Consider the following 25,408-nt stretch of genomic DNA (forward strand, 5'->3'; position numbering starts at 1 on the left):
GCTGCTCCTCCACCTGGAATGCCGCTCCCAGAATTGTGGCCTCCCACACCCTTCCCATCCCTTCTAATTTGGCTCCAATAACACGTCTTCCAGAAGATCTGTTCTCCCCAGCTACAGTGACCACTTGATTTTCTGAGGACTCACTTTCTTGGGGACCTTGATCTCTTTTTTTGTTTTTAATAGGCCACTTTTTTATAGTTTTCATATGTCAGAGCAACTTCACATTCAAGGAATTTAATTGATTAAAAAATACAATTCAGCCCAGTCGGCGAGGTTCAATTGGTCAAGCGTCGTCCTGGGCACCGAAAGGTTGCTGGTTTGATTCCAGGTCAAGGGACATAGCTGGGTGGCGGGTTTGATGTCCGGGTCTCTCTCTCTCTCTCTCTCTATCTCTTTTCCTCCCTCTCCCTCTCTCATTTTCTTCTCTCTAAGCATGTACTCAGATGAGGATTAAAAACAACAATACTGTCATTATCTACATATTTTTACTGTCACATATTAGGTGTTTTTTCAAGTCACATTTAATTGTCAGTATTTTACATGATAAAGCTGCCAACTACCCTTGGGGAAAAATTTTATTGAACTTATCGAGGTGACATTGGCTAATAAAACTATATAGGTTTGAGATGTACAATTCTATAATACATCATTTGTATATTGTATTGTGTGTTCACCAGATCTCTTGCTTTTGACTATTTATTCAGCAAACATTTGCATCAGGCATTGTTTGGGCATGGAACAAACAGCAATGAACAGGGCAGACAGAAATCTCTGTCGTCAGGCGCTGACAGCCGGGTGGGGGAGATGAACATGAAACAAGATAAATGAGTGGAAAAGCATATTTTGTGCCATTGAGACAAAGAAAGTAAGGAAAGGGGATTGGAGTGTCTAGGGCAGGGGTCCTCAAACTACGGCCCGCGGGCCACATGCAAATACAAATATTGTATTTGTTCCCATTTTGTTTTTTTACTTCAAAATAAGATATGTGCAGTGTGCATAGGAACTGGTTCATAGTTGTTTTTTTAAACTATAGTCCGGCCCTCCAACGGTCTGAGGGACAGTGAACTGGCCCCCTGTTTAAAAAGTTTGAGGACCCCTGGTCTAGGAAGACAGTTGTCAGTCAATTGAAACTGAACTGTGTAGGATGAATAGGTTGCAATTTTATTTTTATTTTGAAAATACTTTTTTTTAGAGAGAGAGAAAGAGAGAGAGGAACATTGATTTGTTCCACTTGTTCTTGCATGCATTGGTTGATTCTTATGTGTGCCCTGACCAATCAAATCTGCAATCTTGGGTATCAGGACAATGCTCTAACCAACTCAGCTACCCAACCGGGGCTAGGTTGCACTTTTAAACCGGTTGTCAGCAAAAGCCTTTCCAAGAAGCTGATATTAGAGCAAAGACCAGAAGGGAAAGAAGGAGAGACTTGTGTGTTTACTTGAGGGAACTGCATTTCAGCCAAAGGGAATAGCCAGTGCAAAGGCCCTGAGGTGGGGTCCAGCTGGCTTCCCTTAAAGCTAGCTTTTTTTCAATCCTCACCGGAGGATATTTTTCCATTAATTTTTTCCCCCATTGATTTTTAGAGAGAGTGGAAGGGAGGGGGAGAGACAGAGAGAGAGAAACATCGTTTGGTTGCCTACTGCATGCATGCACCCCAACCAGGGCCGGGGATCGAGCCTGCCGTGGAGGTACGTGCCCTTGACCAGAATTAAACCCAGGACCCTTCAGCCCTCAGGCTGACGCTCTATCCACTGAGCCAAACCAGCTAGGGCTTGAAACTATATCTTGGACTGTGTACCTCCAGAGGGAAGTGCTGCTTCTTCTGTCATCCCCACCCCCTCCTGCCCCCCAGTCCCTGCCAATGTGGGGGCCAGCCCAGGGCGTAGATTAAGAAACCTCAGTGAGGCCCTAACCGGTTTGGCTCAGTGGATAGAGCGTCGGCCTGCAGACTCAAGGGTCCCAGGTTCGATTCCGGTCAAGGGCATGTACCTTGGTTGCGGGCAAATATCCAGTGTGGAGTGTGCAGGAGGCAGCTGATCAATGTTTCTCTCTCATCAATGTTTCTAACTCTCTCTCTCCCTTTCTCTCTGTAAAAAATCAATAAAATATATTTTTAAAAAAGAAACCTCAGTGGGGATTTGCACGTAGAGTCAGAATGCCCCTTTGTGCTGACCTTGATCAGGCGTGACTTCGCACTTACAGCACGAAGAAACCAGGTCCAGAGAGGTTACCTCCCCTCTGTCAGTCACAGAGCACCCAAAGCCAAGTGGCAGCATGAAGTCCAAACACACATGTGCCTGACTTTTCACTAAGTGATAGGGCCTTCTGTCGGCAGGCAGAGCCCAGAGCAATCAGAGAGGCTGCCTGGAGGAGGCAGCACTGGAGAGGAACCTGGAAGAACAGGGAAGATTTAGACAAGTGAAGGCATACAGGAGGGGGTCAGGGACCAGCTTGGGCAAAGGTTCAGAGGCTAGACCGGGCCTGGTTGATTTAGGGACATACGGGATTATAAGCAGGTTCTTCTGGCTGGAGCAGAGAACATAAGGGGGTGCTGAGGGCAGAGAGGGCCCAGCCAGAGGAGTCCTTGAAAGCCAGAAAACGGGGGCAGGGCCACAAGCCTGGTTTCCAAGTCAGGTGGCTCTGGGTTAGAAGCCTGTCCTGGACAAGCTGGGTGACTTTGGATCTGTGGCCACCCATTCTGTGGGTTCCCTCAGTTTTTTCAGCTAATTTTGTTTTATTTATTGATTTTAACATTGCTTTTCGTTTTTAAATTTATTTTAATTTTATTATTCATTTTTAATTGAGTATTATTGAATTCATTTTATTTTATTTGTATTCAGATGCTATAAATATCTTACCATGTATTTTTCTGATGTTAGTGCATTTAATTCTCTTAATGAAATGGTAGCTTTCATTATCCCCATTTTATATATGAGGAATGGAAGCCCAGAAAGGTTAAGGAATTTGCCCAAGGTCACATAGCTTGGAATTGAGACACCAGACTTCCATCTCCCAGGGCTGTGTTGCTGTGAACATGATCTTGACTTTTGGGGGGGGGGGGCGGGGGGGGGGGCCAGTGCATTGATTGAGAAGAAAACGAGAGAGAGATTGAGAGAGAGAGAGAGAGAGAGAGAGAGAGAGCGAAATAGAGAAAAAATAATAACTGACTCATTAACCTACAAAACATGACATAAGCTCAGTTTCATTTACTGTGGAATGACCCTAAATTTTTACCTCCAGTTTGGAATCGATTCCTAACTTGAATTTTTCACATTAGCCCCCAAGAATTTCTGAGAAGTTGTCGCCAGTAGTTAAACCAAACAAATAACTTTAATTTCAAAAGCCGACTTATTTTGAAATAAAGTCTTTCAAAAAGTTTTGTGCAACTAAATAAAAAAGACTCCTAATTCAGGGCATGGGTGTGTTTTGATAGGTGTGTGGCACAGAGTCAAGGGGGAGAGAACGGGGACGGGAGGGTTTTAAAATGTCCAGTTGGGTGTGAGGGTCTCCGGGTGTCTGGGGGGTGGGAATAGTGTTTGCTCTGAGCAGGGAGGCGCCTGGGTTGGGCTGGGGGAACTGGAGCTGTAGCAGCAGCTGGGAGGCCTGGGGGAGTAGCTTGTCCTCCATCCCCCGCCCCCCCCACACCCAGCATCTGCCATCCCTCCCTCCGCCCCGGCTCCAGTTTCTCAGCAGGCAGCAGGAGTCAGGTTCAGCTTTTGTTCAGCTCCCCGAGGGAAGAAAGCAAACACCCGTGCCTGCAGAGATCCCACCTCAAGTCTCTGCGGACCTTTATTCCTCTCTTCTCAGCACACACGGTCCAGCCCTCACACCTTTGCTCCAGTCCTTCTCTGCTGCCTCCCGCTCCATTCTGCTCCCTCTAATACCAGCCTTTTCTTCAAGGCCCCGGCAGGTGGCAATACTTGAGCTGGGCCTTTCGCAGCCCTCTCTGGGCCTCGGTGTTCCCATCCATCAAATAGGAGTTAACTGGGGCTCGTCTCCCACGGACCTGCTGCCCTGATTTCGGGTTTTGAAAAATCCCACAAGAAAGAAGATTGGGGTGTTAGAGATTCATAGACTCCCAGTGCCTCAGTGCTTCCTGGAAAACCAATCTCTCTCTTTCTCTCATATTTATTCAACAAACATTTATTAAGCACGTACAGTGTGTCAGGCCCTGTTTAGGTTCTTATGTGGTTTAATGCTCTGTTCTCACTGTCCTGAAATTATTTAAACATAGTCATCTTTTTCTTTTAATGTATATATATATATATATATATTTTTTTTTACTGATTTCAGGGAGGAAGGGAGAGGGAGAGATAGAAACATCAATGATGAGAGAGAATCATTGATCGGCTGCCTCCTGTACACCCCCTAATGGGGATCGAGCCCGTAACCCAGCATGTGCCCTTGACTAGAATTGAACCTGGGACCTTTCAGTCTGTAGGCTGACGCTCTATCCACCGAGCCAAACCAGCTGGGGCTATTTTTTTCTCTTTATTTTATTTTTCCCTCCATCACCATTTATCCCTCTTATATCCTCCCCCACCTCCACCCACCCCTTACCTTGAAATTCTTTTTTCTAAATATATTTTTATTGATTTCAGAGAAGGAAGAGGGAGAGAGATAGAAACATCAATGATGAGACAGAATCATTGACCAGCTGCCTCCTGCACGCCCCCTGTTGGGGACTGAGCTGGCAACCTGGGCATGCGCCCTGACTGATTGAACTGTGACCTCCTTGTTCATAGGTCAATGCTCAACCACTGAGCTACACAGGCCAGGCTTATCTTGAAATTTTTTGTTGTTATTGTTAATCCTCACCCGAGGATATTTTTTCTGTTGATTTTAAGAGAGAGTGGAAAGGAGGAGGAGAGATAGAGAGAAACATCGATGTGAGAGAGACATATTGATTGGCTGCTTCCCACACAAACCCCAACTAGTGCCAGAGACCAAGCCTCAACCAAGGTATGTGCCCCTGACTAGGAAATCAAACCTGAGACCCTTCAGTCTGTGGACTGATGCTCTAACTACTAGACAAAACCGGCTGGGCTTACCTTGAAATTCTTAATAATTTTTTAACAAGGGAGCCCCGAATTTCCCTTTGGCATTGGGCCCTGCAAAATCTGTCCCCAGTACCTGCTAGGGATACAGCAGTAACCAAGATGGACCAAAATCCCTGCCCGTGTGGAAATGACTTTCTAGGGAAGAGGCCAAGAAGAAACAGAATGGAAGAAGAAAAAAAGAAAAAGAAACAATGTTTTCAGAAAGGTACACAGTATGACATCAGATGGTGACAAGAGCAATGAAGGAGAAATAAACCCTACGAAAGGGCTAGAGAGTGACAGGGTGGTCAGAGCAGGCTGTCTGAAGGAGTGGCTCCCAGTGCAGACCGTGGTAGAGGAATCAGCCATGTGGGCCGCAGGGGAGGGATGGCGCCCGGAAAGGAGGCTGTGGCAGGACGGGTTGGGCCAGGGGAAATAACGTAGGGGGAGATGAGCCCAGGCACCTGACAAGGGGCGGAATCAGCCATGTGGGCCGCAGGGGAGGGATGGCGCCCGGAAAGGAGGCTGTGGCAGGACGGGTTGGGCCAGGGGAAATAACGTAGGGGGAGATGAGCCCAGGCACCTGACAAGGGGCGGGGGTGTTTAGAACAGGGGTGGGCACATTTTTCCTGTTCAGGGCCAGACAGTAAATATTTTTGGCTTCTTGGGCCCTCAGGCCTCAATTCTGCCATCGCAGCTTGGGAACAGCCATGGCCGTCTTTAATGGATGGACATAGCTCTGTCCCAATAAAACTTTATTTGTGGACCCTGAAATGTAAATTTCACATGATTTTCACGTGTCACGAAATATTATTCTTTTTCTTTTCCCCCAACCACTTATAAGTGTAAATTTCACTCTGAGCCCTTGAGCCTGACAGACCAGGCAGGGGTGGGATTTGGCGGAGGATCATCACTGTGTGCAGATCCTGCCGCAGGACTTCCTGGGCCTGTGAGCAGTCTGCATTTTATGCAAGTAAGATCGCTGGATTGCATGTAACATTATTATATTTAAAATCATTTTCTTGAAATATTTTAAAAAATAGAAATAATTTTAAAAAGACACCTGGGCGGGGGCGGGGGAGGGGGGGGCGGGGGGAGACCGTGAGAGGCTTTGGAGCAGGAGAGAGAAAGAGAGGATCTGATGCAGGCTTTAGGAAGCTGGTAGACAAGGAAAGGGGACCAGGCTAAAAGCTGGAAGTCCAAATGGAACCTTGGTGATGGGGCTGGACCACCAGCGGGAAGGGGTGGACTTGAACGTAGTTTACATCAGTGGGGTTGGCTGGTAGACTGGGTGTGCAGTGAGAGAGGGGTCAGATGATGCCAAAACTTGGCTTGAGCCCCTGGGGGGACGGCAGTGCCCCGGGCTCACTGTGGGGGCCTTCCAGGAGGAAACCTGAGGCCTGAGCCAGGAGATCCATTTCAGTCTCTTCTCTGGACAAGCCAGCCCCTTGGAGTTAGAGCCAAAGGCTGTGTCTTCTCTGTCTTTCAGGGAATTAACTAAGCACCGGCTCTGCCCTACACCCCCAGGACTCAGCATTAGAATGCACACAGGTCCAGCCACACCTTTTTTTTGGTCAGTGACCCACATTTATGGCACATTTACTATCTGCCGTGCACTGTGCTGAGTGCTTCACATATAGTATCTCATGTGGCCCTCCAATAACCCTCTGCAGTAGCTACTGTTTATTCTGGAACCCATTTCCCAGATGAGGAAAGTAAAGTCCAAAGCAGGTAAGTATCTTAGTGGAGTCACATGGTACATGTGGCGGTGCAGGGAGTGAGGCCCTGGATTCAAATTCGGGTTGATCAAGCTGCAGACCCCCACTGGGGGTTGAGTGAGTGAATGAGTCAGTGAATGAGTGACGGGTGAGTGAATGCATGAATTGATGAGTGAGCTGGGATGTCAGGGCGGCAGTGGGAGGCTCTGTCTGTCCAGGGCTCAGGCCAGGAGTCTCCTGCCAGCCCCGGCCAGCTTGAAGGAGGTGGAGACCACACAGTAGGCAGTTCCTGGGAGACACAGTGGGCAGCTGCAGGGAAGAGGGAGCCGAGCCCCTTGGCTACATCTCAGGGCGATCAGGTCCGGTCACCCCTCCCTGCCCACCCCACCCCTCCCCCACCGCCCAGCCCTGCCCCTCCCCCACCACCCAGCCCAGCCCCCTCCTTACTCCCCCCCACATTGAGAGAGAGGACACCAGGAGAAGGGCAAGCAAGCGGGTAAGGGGGGGAGGAAGGGGCGGTGCTGGGTTTGGCACTACCACTGGGCCAGATCACGGAGCTCTGGCTGTTCCTGCCCCTCCCTCCGGCCGCTCTGGCCGAGGGCGAGGATGCCATGAAGCAGCTGTGTCTGTGCGCCGCCACCTCCTCTGCGGTAGGCCGGGGGAGGGGCCTGGAGCCAGGGACCGGGGTCCTAACTCTTCCCCCTGCCCGCCCCTCCCCACCCCCTGACCATGGGGGCCTGATCACACAGGGGCCTAGACCCCCCACGCCCAGACCGGGGGAGGATGAGCTGGGAGGGGGCAGAGGTGGGGGATGGATGAGGCTTTTGGGGAGACAGATGGGGACTTTGAGGACACACAGGAACACAGGATAATTGAGAGGGCATTTGAAGGGACAGTTTCAGAGAACATTTTCGGATGGGGTCATTTGGGGAGATCTTGGATGCTATTTTGGGGGACCATTTTTGGAAAAAGATTGGCATTTGAGGAACAATTTCAGAGGACATTTGAGAGATTTTGTGGAGGACATTTTTGGGACAGATGATGGGGTCATTTGGGGGGACAGTTTTGAAAAACACGTCAAAAACTTTGGGGAGACATTTTGGAATGCATTTCAGGCTATGGTTTTGGGGAACAGATCTTGGAGGACATTTGGGTGACAATTGTGGTATTTCAGGGGGAGTGGTAGAAGGATGAATGCAAAGGATGGTTATGAGGGACATTTGAAGGGACATTTTAGGGGTTCCCATGGGAAGACTTCTGAGGGTAGTTTGGAAAGATGTGTGGATCAGTTTAATAGGGTGATGTTGGGAAGATGGCTGTTCATTAAGGGACAGACTGGGGTCCAGGCATGGGGGGCAACTTGGGGAAAGATGCTGGGGGCTTATCTGGGATGGCTTAATGGGGGTGGGGTGCTGGTACTGGGTATTGGATGAACCGTTGGGGCGATGGGCCTAGGGGCAGGTGCTGGGAGGCACAGGCTTGGAGGACCCTGTCTCAGACTCCCACCGAGACCACCTCCCCCCACAGCTGCGGCTCAGCCCCACCGACCTTGGCTCCTGCCCGCCCTGTGGTCCCTGTCCCATCCCGAAGCCAGCATCCAGGGTCAGACGCCAGGCAAGTGCCCAGGGGCGGGTGGTGAGAGCCCAGAGCCCCTGCCCGGGGGAGGGGGGAGGGGGGGAGGGGGCAGTGGCTGCCCAGCCCCATCATCCTCTGGGTGTGCCCCACAGAGCCAGGACTGGGGCAAAAGTGATGAGCGGCTGCTGCAGGCAGTGGAGAGCAATGATGCCGCCCGGGTGGCCTCCCTCATCGTGCGCAAGGGTCTGGTGCCCACGAAGCTGGACCCTGAGGGCAAGTCCGCGTGAGTGCCCATGCCCGGGGCGGGGGTATGATGGCAGAGGGGTGGCCACCCTGCTGCTTACCCCTCACCTCTGACCTCCAGATTCCACCTGGCAGCTATGAGGGGTGCAGCCAGCTGTCTGGAGGTGATGCTGGCACACGGCGCCAACGTCATGAGCACAGACGGGGCAGGTACTGCGCCCCAGGCCCCAGGGGAGGGAAGAGGAACTCAGACCAGGTGCCCCGCTTGGGGGTCCAGCCCGGCCCTGCCTCATGTCCTTAGTGTCTTGCTGAAAAGGGGGGAGGGGTTCCCTTTAGTGTCCACAGGGAGTCACGGGGGCATGCCAGTCTACCGGTGCCCAAGGACAGGGACCATGGCTATCATCAAGCAAGGTGAGTTAACTTGTAGATGAGGAGTAGCTGGGACTCAGGTAGTGGTTGAATCAGAGGAAGTAGCTGGGACAGAGGAGCATATGAGCTTGAGATGTAGCTGAGGGCACGAGAATAATAAGTAAATTTGGAGGGAGTATCTGAGTGTGTGGAGTAGCTGGGGTTTATAGGTAGCTGGAGCTCTGGGAATAGCTGGAACAAAAGGAAATTCTGAGTTTATGATTTAACTAAGGACCTGAGGGAAAAACTGAGGTATACTTCACAGCCAAAAGGAGTAGTTGGGGCTCAGGGAGTAACTAGGCATGGAGCATAGTCATGTCTGAAGCTTCCGGCAACAGGCATTGTGCCAGGATATGTAGAGTAACTGCGGATTTGTAGAGTATCATGGCAGGGACATAGCTGGCACATGTGATAGCAAGGGTAGATGGATTAGCTGGGGCATACAGAACAACTGTGGATTCTGAGGGGCATAGATGGTACTTCACTGTAGCTGAGCATGTAGAGTGGCTGGGGATATGGGAAGTAGCTGGGGCAGTAGGGCTTGAGGAGTGGGTGGGTGTGGAGTGTAACTAAGATGAGATTGTCTGGGACATAGACTAGTTAGGGCTTGGAGAGTCTGACCACAGGGAGTAGCATGGTTTTGAGAAATACCTGGGTTTGGGGACTTGCTAGATACAGGGGAACTGAGTCATCACAAATACTTGACACAGTTTGGGGAGCAGTCAGAGCTTCTTGAGTATCTGGAGCCCTCGTAAATCCTCTCTTCCTTTCAGGTTACAATGCCCTCCACCTGGCTGCCAAGTATGGGCATCCACAGTGTTTGAAGCAACTGCTCCAGGTCATTTCCTTTCTTATCTCAGATACTCCCTGAACTCCCAGATACTCCCATGCCCTGATTATTCCCGAGTTACAGCAATTCCCTGAACCCCCGTATATTCCCTGAATCCTAGATATTCCTTGGCCTCTTTTACTCCTGAGCTACTCCTTCGATAACTGGATACTCCCTGAGTGTCCAGATACTTCCTACAAGATACATTCCCAATATCAGATATTTCCTGAGCCCCAGTTTCTCCCAAACCTTAGGCACTTGCTTGGCCACCAGTACTCTTAGAGCTCCCATCCACTCCCCAAACCCCCAGCTGCATCTGAGATCCTAGCTATTCCCTTTTTCTCACAAACTTTTATAATAACAAAGAGTCACTCAGAGGCCCATGAGAAGACAGGCTCCACCGAGCAGGTAACTGGAGGGGAGGAGGGGGTGAAGCAAGGACAGTGAAATAGCAGAGCCAAGGAGGGGCAGTTCCTATAGAAACCAGAAACAACGAGGATTGGCTCCTCAAATGACCTGTTCCCCCTCCCCAGGCATCCTGCGTGGTGGACATTGTGGACAGCAGTGGGTGGACGGCCTTGCATCATGCAGGTGGGTGCAGCCCAGCTTGTCCTGCTAGGCGTGGGGGTTATTCTACCCGGTGCCCTGGAGAGATGCTTGCCTTCTCTTTCTTCCTTCCTGAGCACCTACTGTGTGTCAGCACTGGGTCTTAGCAACTCTTTGAGCCATGATGATCCCATTGGACAGACAAGGTGATTGCGGTTCACCCGCAAACAGTTGGGAGGACCTAGGCCATCCGACCCCAAAGCACAGCCTACTGCATGCCAGTCCTGACGGGGGATGACCAGAGTGTAATTTCCTTGGAGGAACGCTTAGGGGATCTCAGGAAGGCCGAAGGCCCAGGCAGCCTTTTAACTCATCAAATCCAAAATGTCCGTCACAGAATAAATTTGGGTTTGCTTTAGAGTTTACTTTCCAAGTCCCTGTAGTTGGAGTATGCTGCCACCTAGTGGTGGCCATGCCTTTGGTCACACTATGGAAGCTCGTTGGTTTTTTTCATTCAGTAAATATATCTAGGGAACCTGCTGTGCACCAGGTTCTGTCCTAAGCATTAGGATTATAGCCGCAAACAAAATCCTTACTCCCTTGGGCACACAGCAGGTATCACAGTTTGTTGATTTGTCCAGAGACACCTCCCAGCAGAAAGCCCTCCCTCCCTTCCCTTTTTGAGGCTCCAGTCATCCATATCTTCTTCCACGTCGGCCTTACCCAGCTTCCACTTCAAGACCTTGCCTGTGCGGTATCCTCTGCCTTCCCCCTTTCACCTTTAAAACTCACAACTCAGGCCCTCGCTGGCGTGACTCAGTGGATAGAGTGTCGGCCTGAGGACTGAAGGGTTCTGGGTTCAATTCCGGTCAAGGACACATGACTGGGTTGCAGGTTCGATCCCCAGTGGGAGTGTGTGTGTGGGGGGAGGGGGGGCGCGGGGCGTGCAGGAGGCAGCCAGTCAGTGATTCTCTCTCATCATTGATGTTTCTATCTCTCCCTCTCCCTTCTTCTCTGAAATCAATAAAGATATATTTTTAAAATTAAAAACAAAACAAAACAAAAAACAACTCAGATTAAACCTCAAGAAGCCTGCCACACCTCAGCTGAGATCTGATCCCTCTGGTAAACAGTAACACTCCCTGTACAGAGGGTTTGGGACATAGTAGGTGCACAATAAATGCTAGGTGAATCGAAGAGGACAAAGACATGAAAATCAGCCCCAAGTTCTACCTTCAGGGAGAACCACAATGGGAGGCAGAAAGAGCTTGGGACTGGGTGCTAGCAGACCTGGGTCCTAATCATGGCTCTGCCTCCGACCCCCATGGGTGACCATGGACCTGGTTGGGCCTCAGTTTCCTCAACTGTAAAATGGATTCATACCATTGTTATTGACCTTTCAGGAGAGGTGGGAATTTCTCATGAAATAAAGATAATCACACCCACACAAAAGGCTCCCGGGAGATGTCTAAGCTTTGCCCTAACTACCCCCCCGTCCTCTTCTCTCTCTCCAGCGGCTGGCGGCTGCGTCTCCTGCTCAGAAATGCTCTGCTCCTTCAAGGCACATCTGAATCCCCGGGATCGGGTGAGCCTCTGGGGTCTTTCGGGGGAAAGATACTGTGCTTGACACATGCTGCCACCAAGTGGTAGCTTCGCAGGCAGGCAGCCTTCGAAAAGTGCGGGAACGTTTCAGGTGAAGCTCAGGGGCAGTTACACAGGGGCTTCCCCACCTCCCAGGGTCAGCCTCTGACTCATTCCTCCCCCACCTCCCACCAGTTGGGTACAACGCCCCTCATCATAGCAGCTCAGATGTGTCACACCGATCTGTGCCGCCTCCTCCTGCAGCAGGGGGCTGCCGTGAACGACCAGGACCTGCAGGGCAGGTGAGCCTCTCTCCTCTTAAGGTGTCTGTTTGGGGGGGATCTTGTTGGCATGCTCCTTTAACCCAGGCTGGCGTTGAAGGCGGGGAGGGTTTGAGGATGTCCTTACCCTCTCAGTAGCCCCTTTTCCTGGTAGGACAGCCCTCATGCTGGCCTGTGAGGGGGCTAACCCTGAGACAGTGGAGGTGCTGCTGCAGGGAGGGGCCCAGCCAGGCATCACCGACGCACTGGGCCAGGACGCTGCTCACTATGGCACCCTGGCAGGGGACAAACTTATCCTGCACCTCCTGCAGGAGGCGGCCCAGCGCCCCTCTCCACCCAGCGGTATGCAAGCCCCGCCTCTAAGCAATTTCGGGCACCCCCCTTCTAGGCAGTTTCTTGCTACCCCTCTCCCTTCCTTCTGTGGATAGTTTCAAGGTATCCTTGTGTGCTGCATTATAGGAGGTTTCTTGGCTTCCCTGACCCTAATCAGGACAGTTTCAAGGAGCACCAGAGCTTTTAGAATAGTCTAGGGGTCCACCCTGCTTTCCTGGGTCATCTTTATTCTTGGGTCTTTGCCTTTTCTAAGAATTGGTGTCCCACTTGCTCCATCGCGGAGATGCCACTGTTCTCTCTTTTTGAGAGTTTCAAGGCCCCTCAGCGTTCTGCCAACGTGGTTGGTTCCAACTTAAAAGTTCTGGTTCTTGGGCAATCAGGAGCTCCTCGCTCCTCCGCACAAGTCCCTTGGATTCACTAATGCCCTTCCTAGGGTGGGGGGTGGAGTCCGGGAACACCCAGCCTGACCCTGCTTTTCTTTCTCCCCGCCCTCCTAGAGGAAGACTCGGGGGAGGCATCATCTCAGGTATGGTCTCTAAGCAGTGACCGAGCCCCGCTCCCTGTGCACACTGCCTCCCTCACTCTAAGCTCTGTGGGGAGAGAAGGAAGAGGTGGCCCCTGCCCCGGGGTTCTGACTCAGGAGGACCTGTCAGGACCCTTGCCACCAAGTGACAGCATCACCCGCAGCATGACCCCCAGAACTGGCTGAGACGTTGTGGGGATGAGGTCAGATCCTGGGGCTGGGGGGTGGGGGGCAGCGAGGTTGGTGAGAGCTGATGCAGTCAGGGAAGGAGCAGGTTTGCCCTTCCTGTCTCCCAGGTTGCAGCACCTCAGCTCCAGGGAAGGGTCGCTTGGAGACAGTTGGTCCAGGTGGGCCAAGTCCTGAGGCGCGGAGCGGAGCAGAAAGTAAAGCGAAAGAGCTGGAACTCTTGGGGAACATGGTCTCATCCCCTTTGATGCTGGATAAGTGAGGACCAGACAGGCAGGGTCACACGGGATGTGAGGGCAGAGTTCAGTGGGCTGACTTATCTGGTGGGAGGCTAGCAGGTCTCCCATGTGCACCCCCTCTCTCCCACCAGAACTCTGTGTCCAGTCATGAGAAGCGGGGGGCTCCCAAGAAGCGGAAGGCACCTCAGCCTCCCACCAGCACCCCGATGCCGGTGAGAGATGCCCTGGCCGTGGAGAAGAAGGGGGGCCCTCAGGGGTGGGAGTGGGGGGAGGAAGCTCCTGCCCAAGTATGGGACGGGACAGCCCTTGAGCCTCAAGTAAAAGTGAGGGGTCCTGGGTTCGGGGGAACAGGATGATCGAGATGCCTATGAGGAGATTGTGCGGCTGCGACAGGAGAAGGGCCGCCTGCTTCAGAAGATCCGGGGCTTGGAGCAGCACAAGGAACGGAGGAAGCAGGAGGTAAGGAGCAGTAGGAACAAGCAGGAACACAGGCCTGGGGCTGAGCCTGGGGTGGGGTGCAATTCTGAGGGGAAGAATGCTCCTACCTCCCCACCCTTATCTCCTCCCCCTCTTCCCCTGATCACGCTGCTCTAGCCTCCTGGGCCTCCTCACTGCTCCTCCAACTCACCAGGCACAATCCTGCCTCAGGGCCTTTGCATGTGCTGTGCCCTTTGCTTACAACACTCCTCTCAGATCTCTCCAGCCTCCCTCCTTTACCTCTTTTAGGTTTTTGCTCAAAGATCCTTTGTCAAAGATCCTTTCCCTGCCCACCTTATTTAAAACTAGAGGCCTGGTGCATGAAATTCATGCGGGGGGGGGGGGGGTGTCCCTCAGCCCGGGGCCTGCACCCTCTCCAATGCGGGACCCCTCGGGGGATGTCCGACTGGCTCTTGCAATCTGGGACCGCTGGCTCCTAACCGCTTGCCTGCCTGCCTGCCTGATCACTCCTAACCCGTCTGCCTGTCTACCTGATTGCCCTTAACTGCTCCCCTACCGGCCTGATCACCCCTAACTGCTCCCCTGCTGACCTGATTGCCCCTAACCGCCTCTGCCTCACCCCATACCCGGGACCCAGGATTCCCTCCTCTGGCCGGTCGCAGGCACCTGGGACCCAGGATTCCCTCCCTCTGGCCAGCTGCAGGCACCCAGGACCTGGGTCGGCTTCACCCAGGCCAGCCACAGCCGCTGGGGACCATGGGCGGGCAGCTTTGCCCGTGCCGCAGCCACAGGCGCCCAGGACCGCGGGGCGGGCGTCTTGTCCCTCTCCCAGGCCACAGGTGCAGGTGCTGGCGCCTGGGACCACGGGGACCATGGGGTGTGCAGCTTGTCCTCTCCCAGGCTGTAGGCACAGGTGCAGCCACTGAGGCCTGGGACTGCGGGATGTGCAGCTTGTCCCTCTCCCGGGCCACAGCCTGGCTGGTCCCCATTCCTCTCTCCCCAGTGTTGAGTGTCTGAGCAGTTAGGCGTGATGGTGTGAGGGCATGAGGGCATGATGACCATTTGCATATTAGCTCTCTATTATATAGGATTGTAACACTCTTCTGTTGCTTCTCAGTTCCCTTTACTTAAAAAAAATATTTTTTTAGAGCGGAAGGGAGGGGGAGAGAAAAAGATCAATCAGCTGCCTCCTGCACGCCCTCCTGCTGGGGAAGGAGCCCGAAACGCGGGCATGTGCTCTGTTCTGGAATCGAGCCAGAAACCTTTTGGTGCACGGGACAATACCCAACAACCTGAGCCACACCAGCCAGGACCCTTTATTTTTATGGAAAGCACTTACTGTTATTGGACATTTATGTATTTTATTCATGTTTACCCATTCGATGGTAAGCTAAGGAAGGAAGGCATAGTTAATGGTGCCTGGCTCACAGTAGATGCTTGACAAGTATTTATAGGATGGACAGATATTGAATGAGTGAGTGAATGAGTGAATGAATGAATGAATTAGTGGCCAAAAATGGGGTCTGGCACAAAGAAGGCACTCAGTAAGTACTTAGTAACGAGTGAGCGGGCGGGTAGAGCAGTGCTGGGTGTGCAGTAGATGCACAGCAGATGTCTGTGGTTGGGACAGAGGGCTACTAGCAGGAGGTGGGCCAGGGATGCCCCCAGCCCAGATCCAAGTCCTGTCCCCACTTCTTTCATAAGCTGCCAGAGGCGGAGGCCAGCTCCCTGCACAGCCTGGAGAGACAGGTAGGTGGAAGTTCGGGGAGAGCCAGCCACCCAGCTGCCCAGTGTTTCTTCCTGGAGACCGGCTGAGCCTCCACCACCTCCCTCCAGGTGCAAGAGCTACAGCAGCTGCTGGCAGAGAAGCAGGAGGAGAAGGAGAGCCTGGGACGGGAGGTGGAGAGCTTGCAGAGCCGGCTGTCCCTGCTGGAGGTAGGCGGGGTGGAGAGTGTGGGCGGGGCCCCTCTTAATCAGTTGCATGTCAACCACACTAATATACAGTCTCGCACACATGCAAACACACACACAACAAACATACAAACACAATCACATACAGCTAACACACACATAAAAGACACTTCCCAAAACACACAATCACACACACTCACATACACAGGAGATGGACAGCCACGCTCATATACATGTGATATAACAGGCAAACAGACAACAAACAAATTCATGAAAGCACAGTCACACACACACACATTACAAATATGTGCATACAGCAAACACTTCTCATTTAATCACATACACAGATGACACACCCCCAGATACGTATAAACACACATTTCTCAAAATACATAATTACACAAACATTCATATACACATTCAGAATGCAACCACACACACACAACAGACTAAAACACAAGTGCAGAATCACACCGTCACAGGAGTTCACACAGGAGAGGCAAGGGCCACTGCGCACAGGGCACACACACACATGCGCACACACGTGCTCACTGCAGACCCACAACCTCACGCCCTCGCCAGGATGGACCCACTGTCCCCCTCCCAGTCCCAGGTGTCCAGGCTGCACATACAACCCGTCATTGGGGTTGTGGTCACACACTTGGGCAGTGATTGGGCCATTTGTTAATTTTCCTGGGAGGCCAGCATAATCCCGGGCACACAGTAGGCACTCTATATAGTACTTGTGGGCGAAACACAGCCAGTTTGATGTTTGTGGGGTCAAATAAACCCGTGAACATTTCTGTCCACTCCAGATTCCTGGGGGTTCCTTGGGGTGGGAGAGCAGGGCCCCAAGACAGACATTGGGCTCCCTTTCAGAATGAGCGGGAGAACACCAGCTATGACGTGGCCACCCTGCAGGATGAGGAGGGTGAGCTGCCCGACTTTCCAGGTGAGCCCCTGCCTTGTCCTTCCCCCATGCACCCCACCCACCTGGTCCCTGGGGTCCCAGGAGACAGAGCTTCTGCCCACAGGCATGGAGAGAGATTGAAGCTGAAAGGAAGGTTGGCCCTCAGTTGTTATTTATTTCACATGCCCCGGGGGCCCCAAAGCACCCCAGCTTCCATCCCCTGCGGTTGGGACCCCCGGGTCTGACTCTGTGACGCTGCCAGGGGCCGAGACATTGCTCTCCAAGCAGCTCAGCCCGTCAGCCCAGGAGCTCTTGGCCTCGCTGCAGGAACAGGTGGCCACCCTCACCAGACAGAACCAGGAGCTGATGGAGAAGGTCCAGGTGGGGAAACCAAGGCCTGGTAGAGTGTCTGTGGGCCGGGGACAGATCTGAGGGGGTTGGGATGGGCACGTGGCTGAGTCCATGGGCAGGGAAGGTGGCAAGACTACCGTGTGCCCCCATGGCCACTTCAGCTGCCACTGGCTTCCTCTCACCCCCACTCCCACCTCCAGATCCTGGAGAACTTTGAGAAGGATGAAATGGAGGCAAATGGATCAGCCGAGGTCGTCCCTCTGGCCCTCTATGACTCTCTCCGGGCTGAGTTGGACCAGCTGCGCAGGCAGCATGCCGAGGCTGTGCGGGTGCTGGAGCAGCAGGAAGTACAGGGGACCCCCAGAGAAGAGAAGGGAGCCGCTGGGGAGCGCAAGGACACAGGAGCCAAGACCACCCAAAATGGCCCAACGGAAATGGAGATTGATGGCATTGTGACTCCAGAAACAAAAGTGAATGGAGCTGAGACCACAGATGATGAGGCTGCAGAAGCTGGAACCACGGAAGCCAGGACTTTGGAAGCAGCATCCACAGGGACCGAGGTCATGGAAACTAAACCCACGGACAATCAGGCCATGGAAACAGAGGGCACGGGAGCCGAGGCTTTGGAAACAAAGGCCACAGGGGCTGAGGCCACAGAAACGAACGCTCTCGGAGGAGGAGGAAACCTGGAAGCACAGGCCACGGGAGCAGAGGCCACAAATATGAAAGCAGAGGAACCAGAAATGAAGGCCAATGGAGTGAGCGAAGTGGAAGGAGAGCTCAGAGGCTCAGAGACCACAAATGTAGAGGCCACGGGAGTGGAGGCCACCACCCCTAGTGTCCCCACTGGCCCCGTCCTACACCCTGGTGCTGCCGAGGCCTCGGAAAAGCTGCAAACCGAACTGGAGACTAGGATTCGTGGCTTGGAGGAGGCCCTGTGGCAGCGGGAGCGGGAGGCAGTCACCGAGCTGGAGGCAGCCCGTGGCAAGTGGGAGGCCACGGAGGCTGAGGCTGACCGGCTGCCGGAGCGGGGGGGTGAGGCTGTTGGTGGTGGCAGTGGTGACATGGTCCAACTGCGGGCAGCCCTGGAGCAGGCCCGGGAGGACCTCCGAGACCGGGACTCTCGCCTCCGGGAGCTGGAGGCCACCTTGGCCTGGCTGGACGAGGCCCGAGCGGCCAGGCTGCTGGCCGAGGAGGAGGCTCGGGGCCTGCGGGCAGAGCTGGCCCAGCGGGAGGAGGTGAGGCTGGAGCAAATCCGGGAGCTGGAGGTGCTACGGGAGCAGCTGGCCACTTCCACGGCCACTGAGGAACAACAGCGGGCAGCTGCCGCTGAGCTGAGCCAAGCGCGGGAAGCAGCAGAGGCCCGGGCTGCTGAGCTGGCCGAGGCCTGCGAGGAGGCTCGGCGGGGCCTGGCAGAGCTGCGCGAGGCCTCAGAGGTGCTCCGCCAGTCAGCAGTGCCAGCCTCGGAGCATCACCGGCTGCAGGAGGAGGCCCTTGAGCTGCGGGGCCGGGCGGCCAGCCTGGAGCAGGAGGTGGTGGCCACGGGCAAGGAGGCTGCCCGGCTGCGGGCAGAGCTAGAGCGGGAGCGAGTGGGCAGTGTGTCCCGCTTGGAGCACGAGCGCGTAGTGGGTGCACTTCAGGCCGACGTGGCCCGGCTGCAGGGGCAGCTGGAGGAACTAGGACGCCGCCACGAAAAGACCAGTGCTGAGGTCTTCCAGGTGAGCATGGCCGAGCCCCTACCAGGCACACCTAGCAGCCATCTGTTGTGACCTTGCAGCCAAAGGATGTTTCAACCCCATAGATTTCAATCCTATAGACACTAGCCCCTGCCAGTGTTTCTAGGTTGGGGGTTTTACCCTGATGTTTTTACCAAACGTCCATTTTCTCTGCTGGTCAAAATGACCCTATGTTTTTTTTTCCCCAACTGGCTCTTTTGAGATTGTCATTTTATCTTATGGTCAATTTGATGCTTTAACCCCTTCTGGAGGAGGAATTCATGCACAGGGATTTTTAATCCAGTAGATTTTTATGCTGAGTTTTTTGTTTGTTTGTTATTCATTTTGTCCCTGATGGTGGACTCCATCTTTTTTCTTAAATTAAACAAAACTGGGAACTGTTTTAACAAATATGTAAATAAGAAGCTACGTTCATTACTTGTCAGGAAAGCATTTTCCTCTCTGAGCTTCTGTTAACTTTTTTTTTTTTTAATATATTTTATTGATTTTTTACAGAGAGGAAGGGAGAGAGATAGAGAGTTAGAAACATCGATGAGAGAGAAACATCGATCAGCTGCCTCCTGCACATCTCCTACTGGGGATGTGCCCGCAACCCAGGTACATGCCCTTGACCGGAATCGAACCTGGGACCTTTCAGTCCGCAGGCTGACGCTCTATCCACTGAGCCAAACCGGTTTTGGCTGAGCTTCTGTTAACTTGCCCGTATAATGGAGATAATAATTCCTAGTCCTCACATGGAAATTAAGTGGTTTAATTTATATTAGCTACTTAGGACAGTGATGGTACAAGCAATCTATAGATGACAGCCAGAATTATTCTTTCTCCAAGAACAACCTCTTTTTAAAAAAATATATTTTTTATTGATTTCAGTGAGGAAGGGAGAGGGAGAGATAGATAGAAACATCAATGATGAGAACCATTGATTGGCTGCCTCTTGCATGCCCCCTACTGGGGATCAAGCCTGCAACCTGGACATGTGCCCTTGACTGGAATTGAACCTGGGGCCCTTCATCCACAAGCCGATGCTCTATCCACTGAGCCAAACCAGCCAGGGCAAACACCCTTTTTAAAAATTTATTTTACCCCTTTATTGCTTTTCAGAGAGAGGAAGGGAGAGGGATAGAGAGATAGAAACATTGATGAGAGAAAAACATCATTGATCAGCTTCCCCCTGCATGGCCCCTCCTGGGGATTGAGTCTGCAACCCGGGCATGTGCCCTGATCAGGAATTGAACCAGTGATCTCTTGGTTCATGGGACGATGCTCAAGCATCAGCCAGAAGAAATCCCTCTTTTAAACCAGTTAAACTCTTGGTCACAGTCCAACCTAAGTATAACCATCTTCATGATGTCTTTGCAATTTTACCTTCCTTGTGATCACTTCTTTTTTGGGTAAACTATACAAGCCTGATTTGATTTATCAATCGGTTTAGGATTTATTTAAATAGTTAATGTGTGCCAATCTATACTAATTGAAACATCTAGTTATTATCCACTTTTCCCTGGAGCTGTTATTTCTATAAAGGTCAGTGTTCCCTCTAGGATCGATTTTTGCAAATCTCACATTGCTCTGATCTTGATATTTTTGTGAAAATGCAGTCATCAACTTTTGAACATCTGTTTACTTTTCATCCAAATTCTTCTAGTTTTCTTTCATTTTGTAAGAAATCTACAAACCTTCAACCACTAGCAGAGAAAAGAACATTAGTGGTAATAATAATACCACCAACTCGAATATAGCACTTATGTGTGCCAGACACTGTTCTAATTGTATTCCATGCACTTGCTCATTTTATCCTCACAACCACCCTATGAAGTGGGGAGCTGTTATTATTTTCATTTCACATATGAGGAATCTGAGGCACAGAGAGGTTAAGTCCCTTGTCTAAGGCCACACAGCTAGCAGACCAGAGGTCTTTGGCAGGGTCAGAATGTTTATCATGCCCTGTGGAGTTGGGACTTGCTTGAATCAAACTCCTCAAGGTCAAAATGGGCTTGAAGATCCTCAGGACAAAATAGAGGGTCAGAGGAAGTCTGGGGTTCAGGCATCTTTGGGGTCCAAGTGTCCTCAGGGTCACACGTGGGCTTGGGCCACAGGTGCAGCGCGAGGCCCTATTCATGAAGAGCGAACGGCACGCAGCTGAGGCCCAGCTGGCCACGGCAGAGCAGCAGCTGCGCGGGCTGCGCACGGAGGCGGAGAAGGCCCGCCAGGCCCAGAGCCGCGCCCAGGAGGCCCTGGACAGGGCCAGAGAGAAGGACAAGAAGGTGGGTCTCCTTTTCCTGTGCTTCGTTGGAGGTCCCCACTCAGTAGAGATTGGGGGGAATCTAAGAATGTCCCCCTGAAAGGGTTCTGGAAAACGAGCCCATTTTCCAGAGAGGAGACAGACAGAGAAGGAAGGGGACAACTCGGACACACAGGCTACTGATCCGATTACTAATTACTTACACAGTAACATTTTTTTAAAAATATATATTTTATTGACTTTTTACAGAGAGGCAGGGAGAGGGACAGAGAGCCAGAAACATCGATGAGAGAGAAACATCGATCAGCTGCCCCCCGCACACCCCCCCAACTGGGGACGTGCCCGCAGCCAAGGTACATGCCCCTGACCAGAATCAAACCTGGGACCCTTGAGTCCGCAGGCCGACGCTCTATCCACTGAACCAAACCGGCTAGGGCCACAGTAACATTTATTGGCTGCTTATTGCATGTCAGGCCCTGTGCTGTGCATTCAATATGGATCAATGCATTTAATCCTCGCATTAAGTTCCAATAAGATCACTGTTTTTATTGTCCCATTTGAGGAAACTGAGGCACAGAGAGATGAAGCCACTTGCCCATAGTCACACAGCTGTGCAGTGACTCTTCCAGGGCTCAAACCCAAGCTCCCAAGTTCTTTTCTTTTTTAAAAAATATATATTTTATTGATTTTTTACAGAGAGGAAGGGAGAGGGATAGAGAGCTAGAAGCATCCATGAGCGAGAAACATTGATCAGCTGCCTCCTGCACACCTCCTACTGGGGATGTGCCCGCAACCAAGGTACATGCCCTTGACTGGAATCGAACCCGGGACCCTTGAGTCCACAGGCCAATGCTCTATCCACTGAGCCAAACCGGTTAGGGCCCCAAGTTCTTTTCTTAAATAGTAAGAATAATGATATCGGAGGCCTCTGGTTATTACTCAGCTGTTTTTCACACATCTTACAACCCTAAGAGCCAGAAAGCATTTTTATCTTCATCTTCCAGATGAGTAAACTGAGGCGCTGCGAGACAAAGTGAATGGCTCAAAGTTACACAGCATGTCACTGGATAGTGAATGTGACCCTCAGAGCTCCAAGGGCTTTAGAGCAAAGAGTCACCCAGATAGGACTCGCTGTGTGACCTTGGATAAGTCCCTTGACCTCTCTGAGCCTAGTTTTCACATCTGTAAAATGAAGATAAAGCTGTAATAGGGATTGTGCTTTATTTGTATCAGAGGTTCTCTTTCTCAGCACTGGTGGCATTAAGGGGCAGGTCACTCTGTGTGGGGGGCTGTCTTGGGCACTATGGGTTGTTGAGCAGCATCCCTGGCCCCACCCACTTGATGCCAGGAGCACCCCAGACATTCTCATTGCAGGAGAAGCCATAGGTGTCCTCTGGGGGCAGCATGGCCTCTGATGAGAACCTTTATCCGTAGGAATAATGATGACGTTTAGCATTATTGAGTGCCTGCTCTTTGCCAAGCAGTTTAGCCAGTTAACTGCCATGATATTTTGAATTTAATGAAAAAAGGTCCACCGCATGCATTTAAAGACGCTTACGGCGTACAAATGGTTAAACTTAGTCACTGTTTGGAATCAGTGAACTGGTGGGAACCATGATTCTCCTTACAGATGAGGAAACTGGGCTCAGAGGGGTTGAGTCCTCTTCCCAAGATCTCCTTAGAGAAAGGGATGGAGAGGGACCCAACCCCAGCTGTCTGACAGCCGCACCGGCTTCCCGCCCTGTTCCACCAGCCTTCCCTGTCCAGACTCCAGGAGGGGGTGTGGCAGGATCCGCAAACTTTTAGCGTTTTGGGCCCAGGTCTGACATTGCAGGAGAAGCCATAGGTGACATGAATACGAATGGGCGTGGCCATGCACCAATTCAATTTTATGTGTGAACACGGAAGTGTGAGTTTTACCTAATTTTCACGTGTCAGAAAATAGCGTTCTCTTTTTGACTTTTAATCCAGCCATTTAAAACGATGACAACCATTCTTAGCCTGAGGGCCAGTTTGCTAGCCTCTAGACAGGGTCTAGGTCGGATGTGACCTTCCCTCGCAAGCCTCTGTCCCACCTCTCTCACCCCTGCTGCCCCAGCCCTGAGCTCGGGGTCACCAGGGTGACCCCTCCCCCGCAATCCCCCCCCCAGATCACAGAGCTCTCCAAGGAGGTCTTCAGTCTTAAGGAGGCGCTGAAGGACCAGCCAGCAGTCCCGGGCAGCTCCGAGGTGGAGGCTCTCCGCGGCCAGGTGGAGGCCCTGCAGGGGCAGCTGGAGGTGAGAGCCGCACCGGGCCCACAGAGACCCTGGAGAGGGCTGGGGGCACGCAGGCACCTGGGGCACACGTGCCAGGCATGGGAGGACCCCAGGAGAGGGCTGGGGGCACGTGCCAGGCACGGGAGGGAAACATTGCAGTATTTTGTCAACTGGCACCGTCTCACTGGTCCATGCCATCGACATAGGGGCTCAGGGTCCGCAGGGGGCACTTTGGCACCTTGGGGTGTCTTGCTTTGCTGAGCGCCCACCCCCCACATCCACAGGAAGCTGCCAGGGAGCACAGCGCAGTGGTGGCCTTGTATCGGAGCCACCTCCTACACGCCATCCAGGTGAGTCAGCCTGGCTCTGGCCATCCCCCGGCTGCTCTCTGGCCCCCGTTGCCCCGTCTGTACCGTGGCAGGGCGCCCAGGCTCCCCCTCTGTCCCCCCGCAGGGCCAGATGGATGAAGATGTGCAGCGGATTCTGAGCCAGATCCTGCAGATGCAGAGGCTCCAGGCTCAGGGGCGCTGAGCCTCCGCACACGGGCCCTGCTTGCTGGGACCTGCACAGGGCGAGCTGGGGCCCATGCACTGGCCTTCCGGACGTGGGGATCAGCCTGGACCCGGCCCGACAGCCCCTGGGTGTCCATTTCTCAGGCCCGGGCCATGGGCCCCCCCCTGCCCCCCAAATCAGGGAATCTGAGTTCCCTGGCTCACGTCCTGTTGCCAGACACCAGCCCAGGAATAAAGCTCACTGAGCAGAGGACACGTGTGGCCTGATTGCTGGGCTCCCACCTCGAGGAGGGGAGGGGGTGGCCCGGATCAGGGTGAGGAGAGTGAGGCACCCCCTCCCGCACCCAAGTCTCAGCCCCATGATGAACACTGTGTTCGTGCAACGTTTTATTTTTTTAAATATATTTTATTGATTTTTTACAGAGAGGAAGGGAGAGGGGATGGAGAGTTAGAAACATCGATGGGAGAGAAACATCGATCAGCTGCCTCCTGCACACCCCCTACTAGGGATGTGCCTGCAACCAAGGTACATGCCCTTGGCCGGAATCGAACCTGTGACCCCTCAGTTCCCAGGCCGACACTCTATCCACTGAGCCAAACCGGTTAGGGCTCATGCAATGTTTTAAAAAGTCAAAATGGATGCCAGAAAGTTCACCCTGAACAGAATCCCCCAGAGTTAAGGGAAGACGGGAGCCACGCCTGCGCTGACCTCACTCTCCTGACCCTGGGCCCAGCCCCTGGGAGGGAGAGCCCACCCCAACCCCCTGCCCTGGCAACTTCCCTGAAATCCCCTGGTGCTTCTCAGCCCTTTCCAGCCGGGAGGAGGTGACTAAGACCGTGAACCCCCGTGTCCAGCCGGCCCCGGGGGTTTCCTCGCTCCTCCAGGGCAGGCAGGGTGTCCAGTGGGGCTTCAGCCGCCGGGCATCCCCGTGGCTGGGAGGATGTCCGTGGAGGGGCTGCCCCCAGGTCTGCTCTGTCTCTCTCTGGCCGGTAAGCGGGGACCCCGTCGCGGTGGTCTCCGCGTGAATGGGCATCTGCTGTGTAGCTGCCCGGGTCTCCCGTGTCCCCGTCTTTTTTCCTAGACTTTTGTGTCTCTATCTCTCCATTTCCTGACTTTCTCTTTTTCTGTCTCTATTTCTCTATCTCATCTCTCCCTGTCTCAATCTCTGTCCCTCTCGTCTATGTCTAGCTCCTGTCTCTCTCCCTGTCTCTATCGCTCTGTCTCCTCTCTTATCTGTGTGTGTCTATCTCCATCTCTCCTCTCCTCTGAGTCTCCCACCCCCTCCCTCCCTCCTCTCCTCTGAGTCTCCCACCCCCTCTCCTCTCTCCTCTCCTCTGAGTCTCTCACCCCCTCCCTCCCTCCCTCCTCTCCTCTGAGTCTCCCACCCCCTCTCTCCTCTCCTCTCCTCTCCTCTGAGTCTCCCACCCCCTCTCCTCTCTCCTCTCCTCTGAGTCTCCCACCCCCTCTCCTCTCTCCTCTCCTCTGAGTCTCCCACCCCCTCTCCTCTCTCCTCTCCTCTGAGTCTCCCACCCCCTCTCCTCTCTCCTCTCC

The 25,408-nt window shown here is 52.9% G+C and overlaps 1 protein-coding gene across 5 annotated transcripts; it reads left to right on the forward strand.

Annotated features, from left to right (window-relative positions):
- Nucleotides 1–7,351: 7,351 nt before the first annotated feature.
- ANKRD24 (ankyrin repeat domain 24) lies at nucleotides 7,352–24,281 on the forward strand. 5 transcript variants are annotated; one of them, XM_070413886.1, is made up of 21 exons: nucleotides 7,352–7,407; nucleotides 8,285–8,371; nucleotides 8,485–8,615; nucleotides 8,697–8,785; nucleotides 9,757–9,821; nucleotides 10,346–10,403; nucleotides 11,873–11,943; nucleotides 12,135–12,241; nucleotides 12,375–12,562; nucleotides 13,051–13,079; nucleotides 13,633–13,713; nucleotides 13,853–13,960; nucleotides 15,644–15,688; nucleotides 15,776–15,874; nucleotides 16,730–16,802; nucleotides 17,023–17,141; nucleotides 17,312–18,829; nucleotides 20,944–21,111; nucleotides 23,240–23,365; nucleotides 23,629–23,694; nucleotides 23,775–24,281. In XM_070413886.1, the coding sequence occupies exons 1-21, from the start codon at nucleotides 7,369–7,371 to the stop codon at nucleotides 23,829–23,831; spliced, it is 3,324 nt and encodes a 1,107-aa protein (XP_070269987.1). In that variant the 5' UTR covers nucleotides 7,352–7,368; the 3' UTR covers nucleotides 23,832–24,281. The 5 variants fall into 5 exon arrangements, with proteins under 5 accessions (XP_070269987.1, XP_070269985.1, XP_070269986.1 ...); XM_070413884.1 differs by having other exon boundaries at nucleotides 23,798–24,281; XM_070413885.1 differs by having other exon boundaries at nucleotides 20,950–21,111; nucleotides 23,798–24,281.
- The last annotated feature ends 1,127 nt before the right edge of the window (nucleotides 24,282–25,408 follow it).

This window comes from Myotis yumanensis, unplaced genomic scaffold (genome assembly GCF_028538775.1).
Source record: "Myotis yumanensis isolate MYYU_CA2020_CCGP unplaced genomic scaffold, mMyoYum1.0.hap1 SCAF_5, whole genome shotgun sequence".
Lineage (NCBI taxonomy): Eukaryota > Metazoa > Chordata > Mammalia > Chiroptera > Vespertilionidae > Myotis > Myotis yumanensis.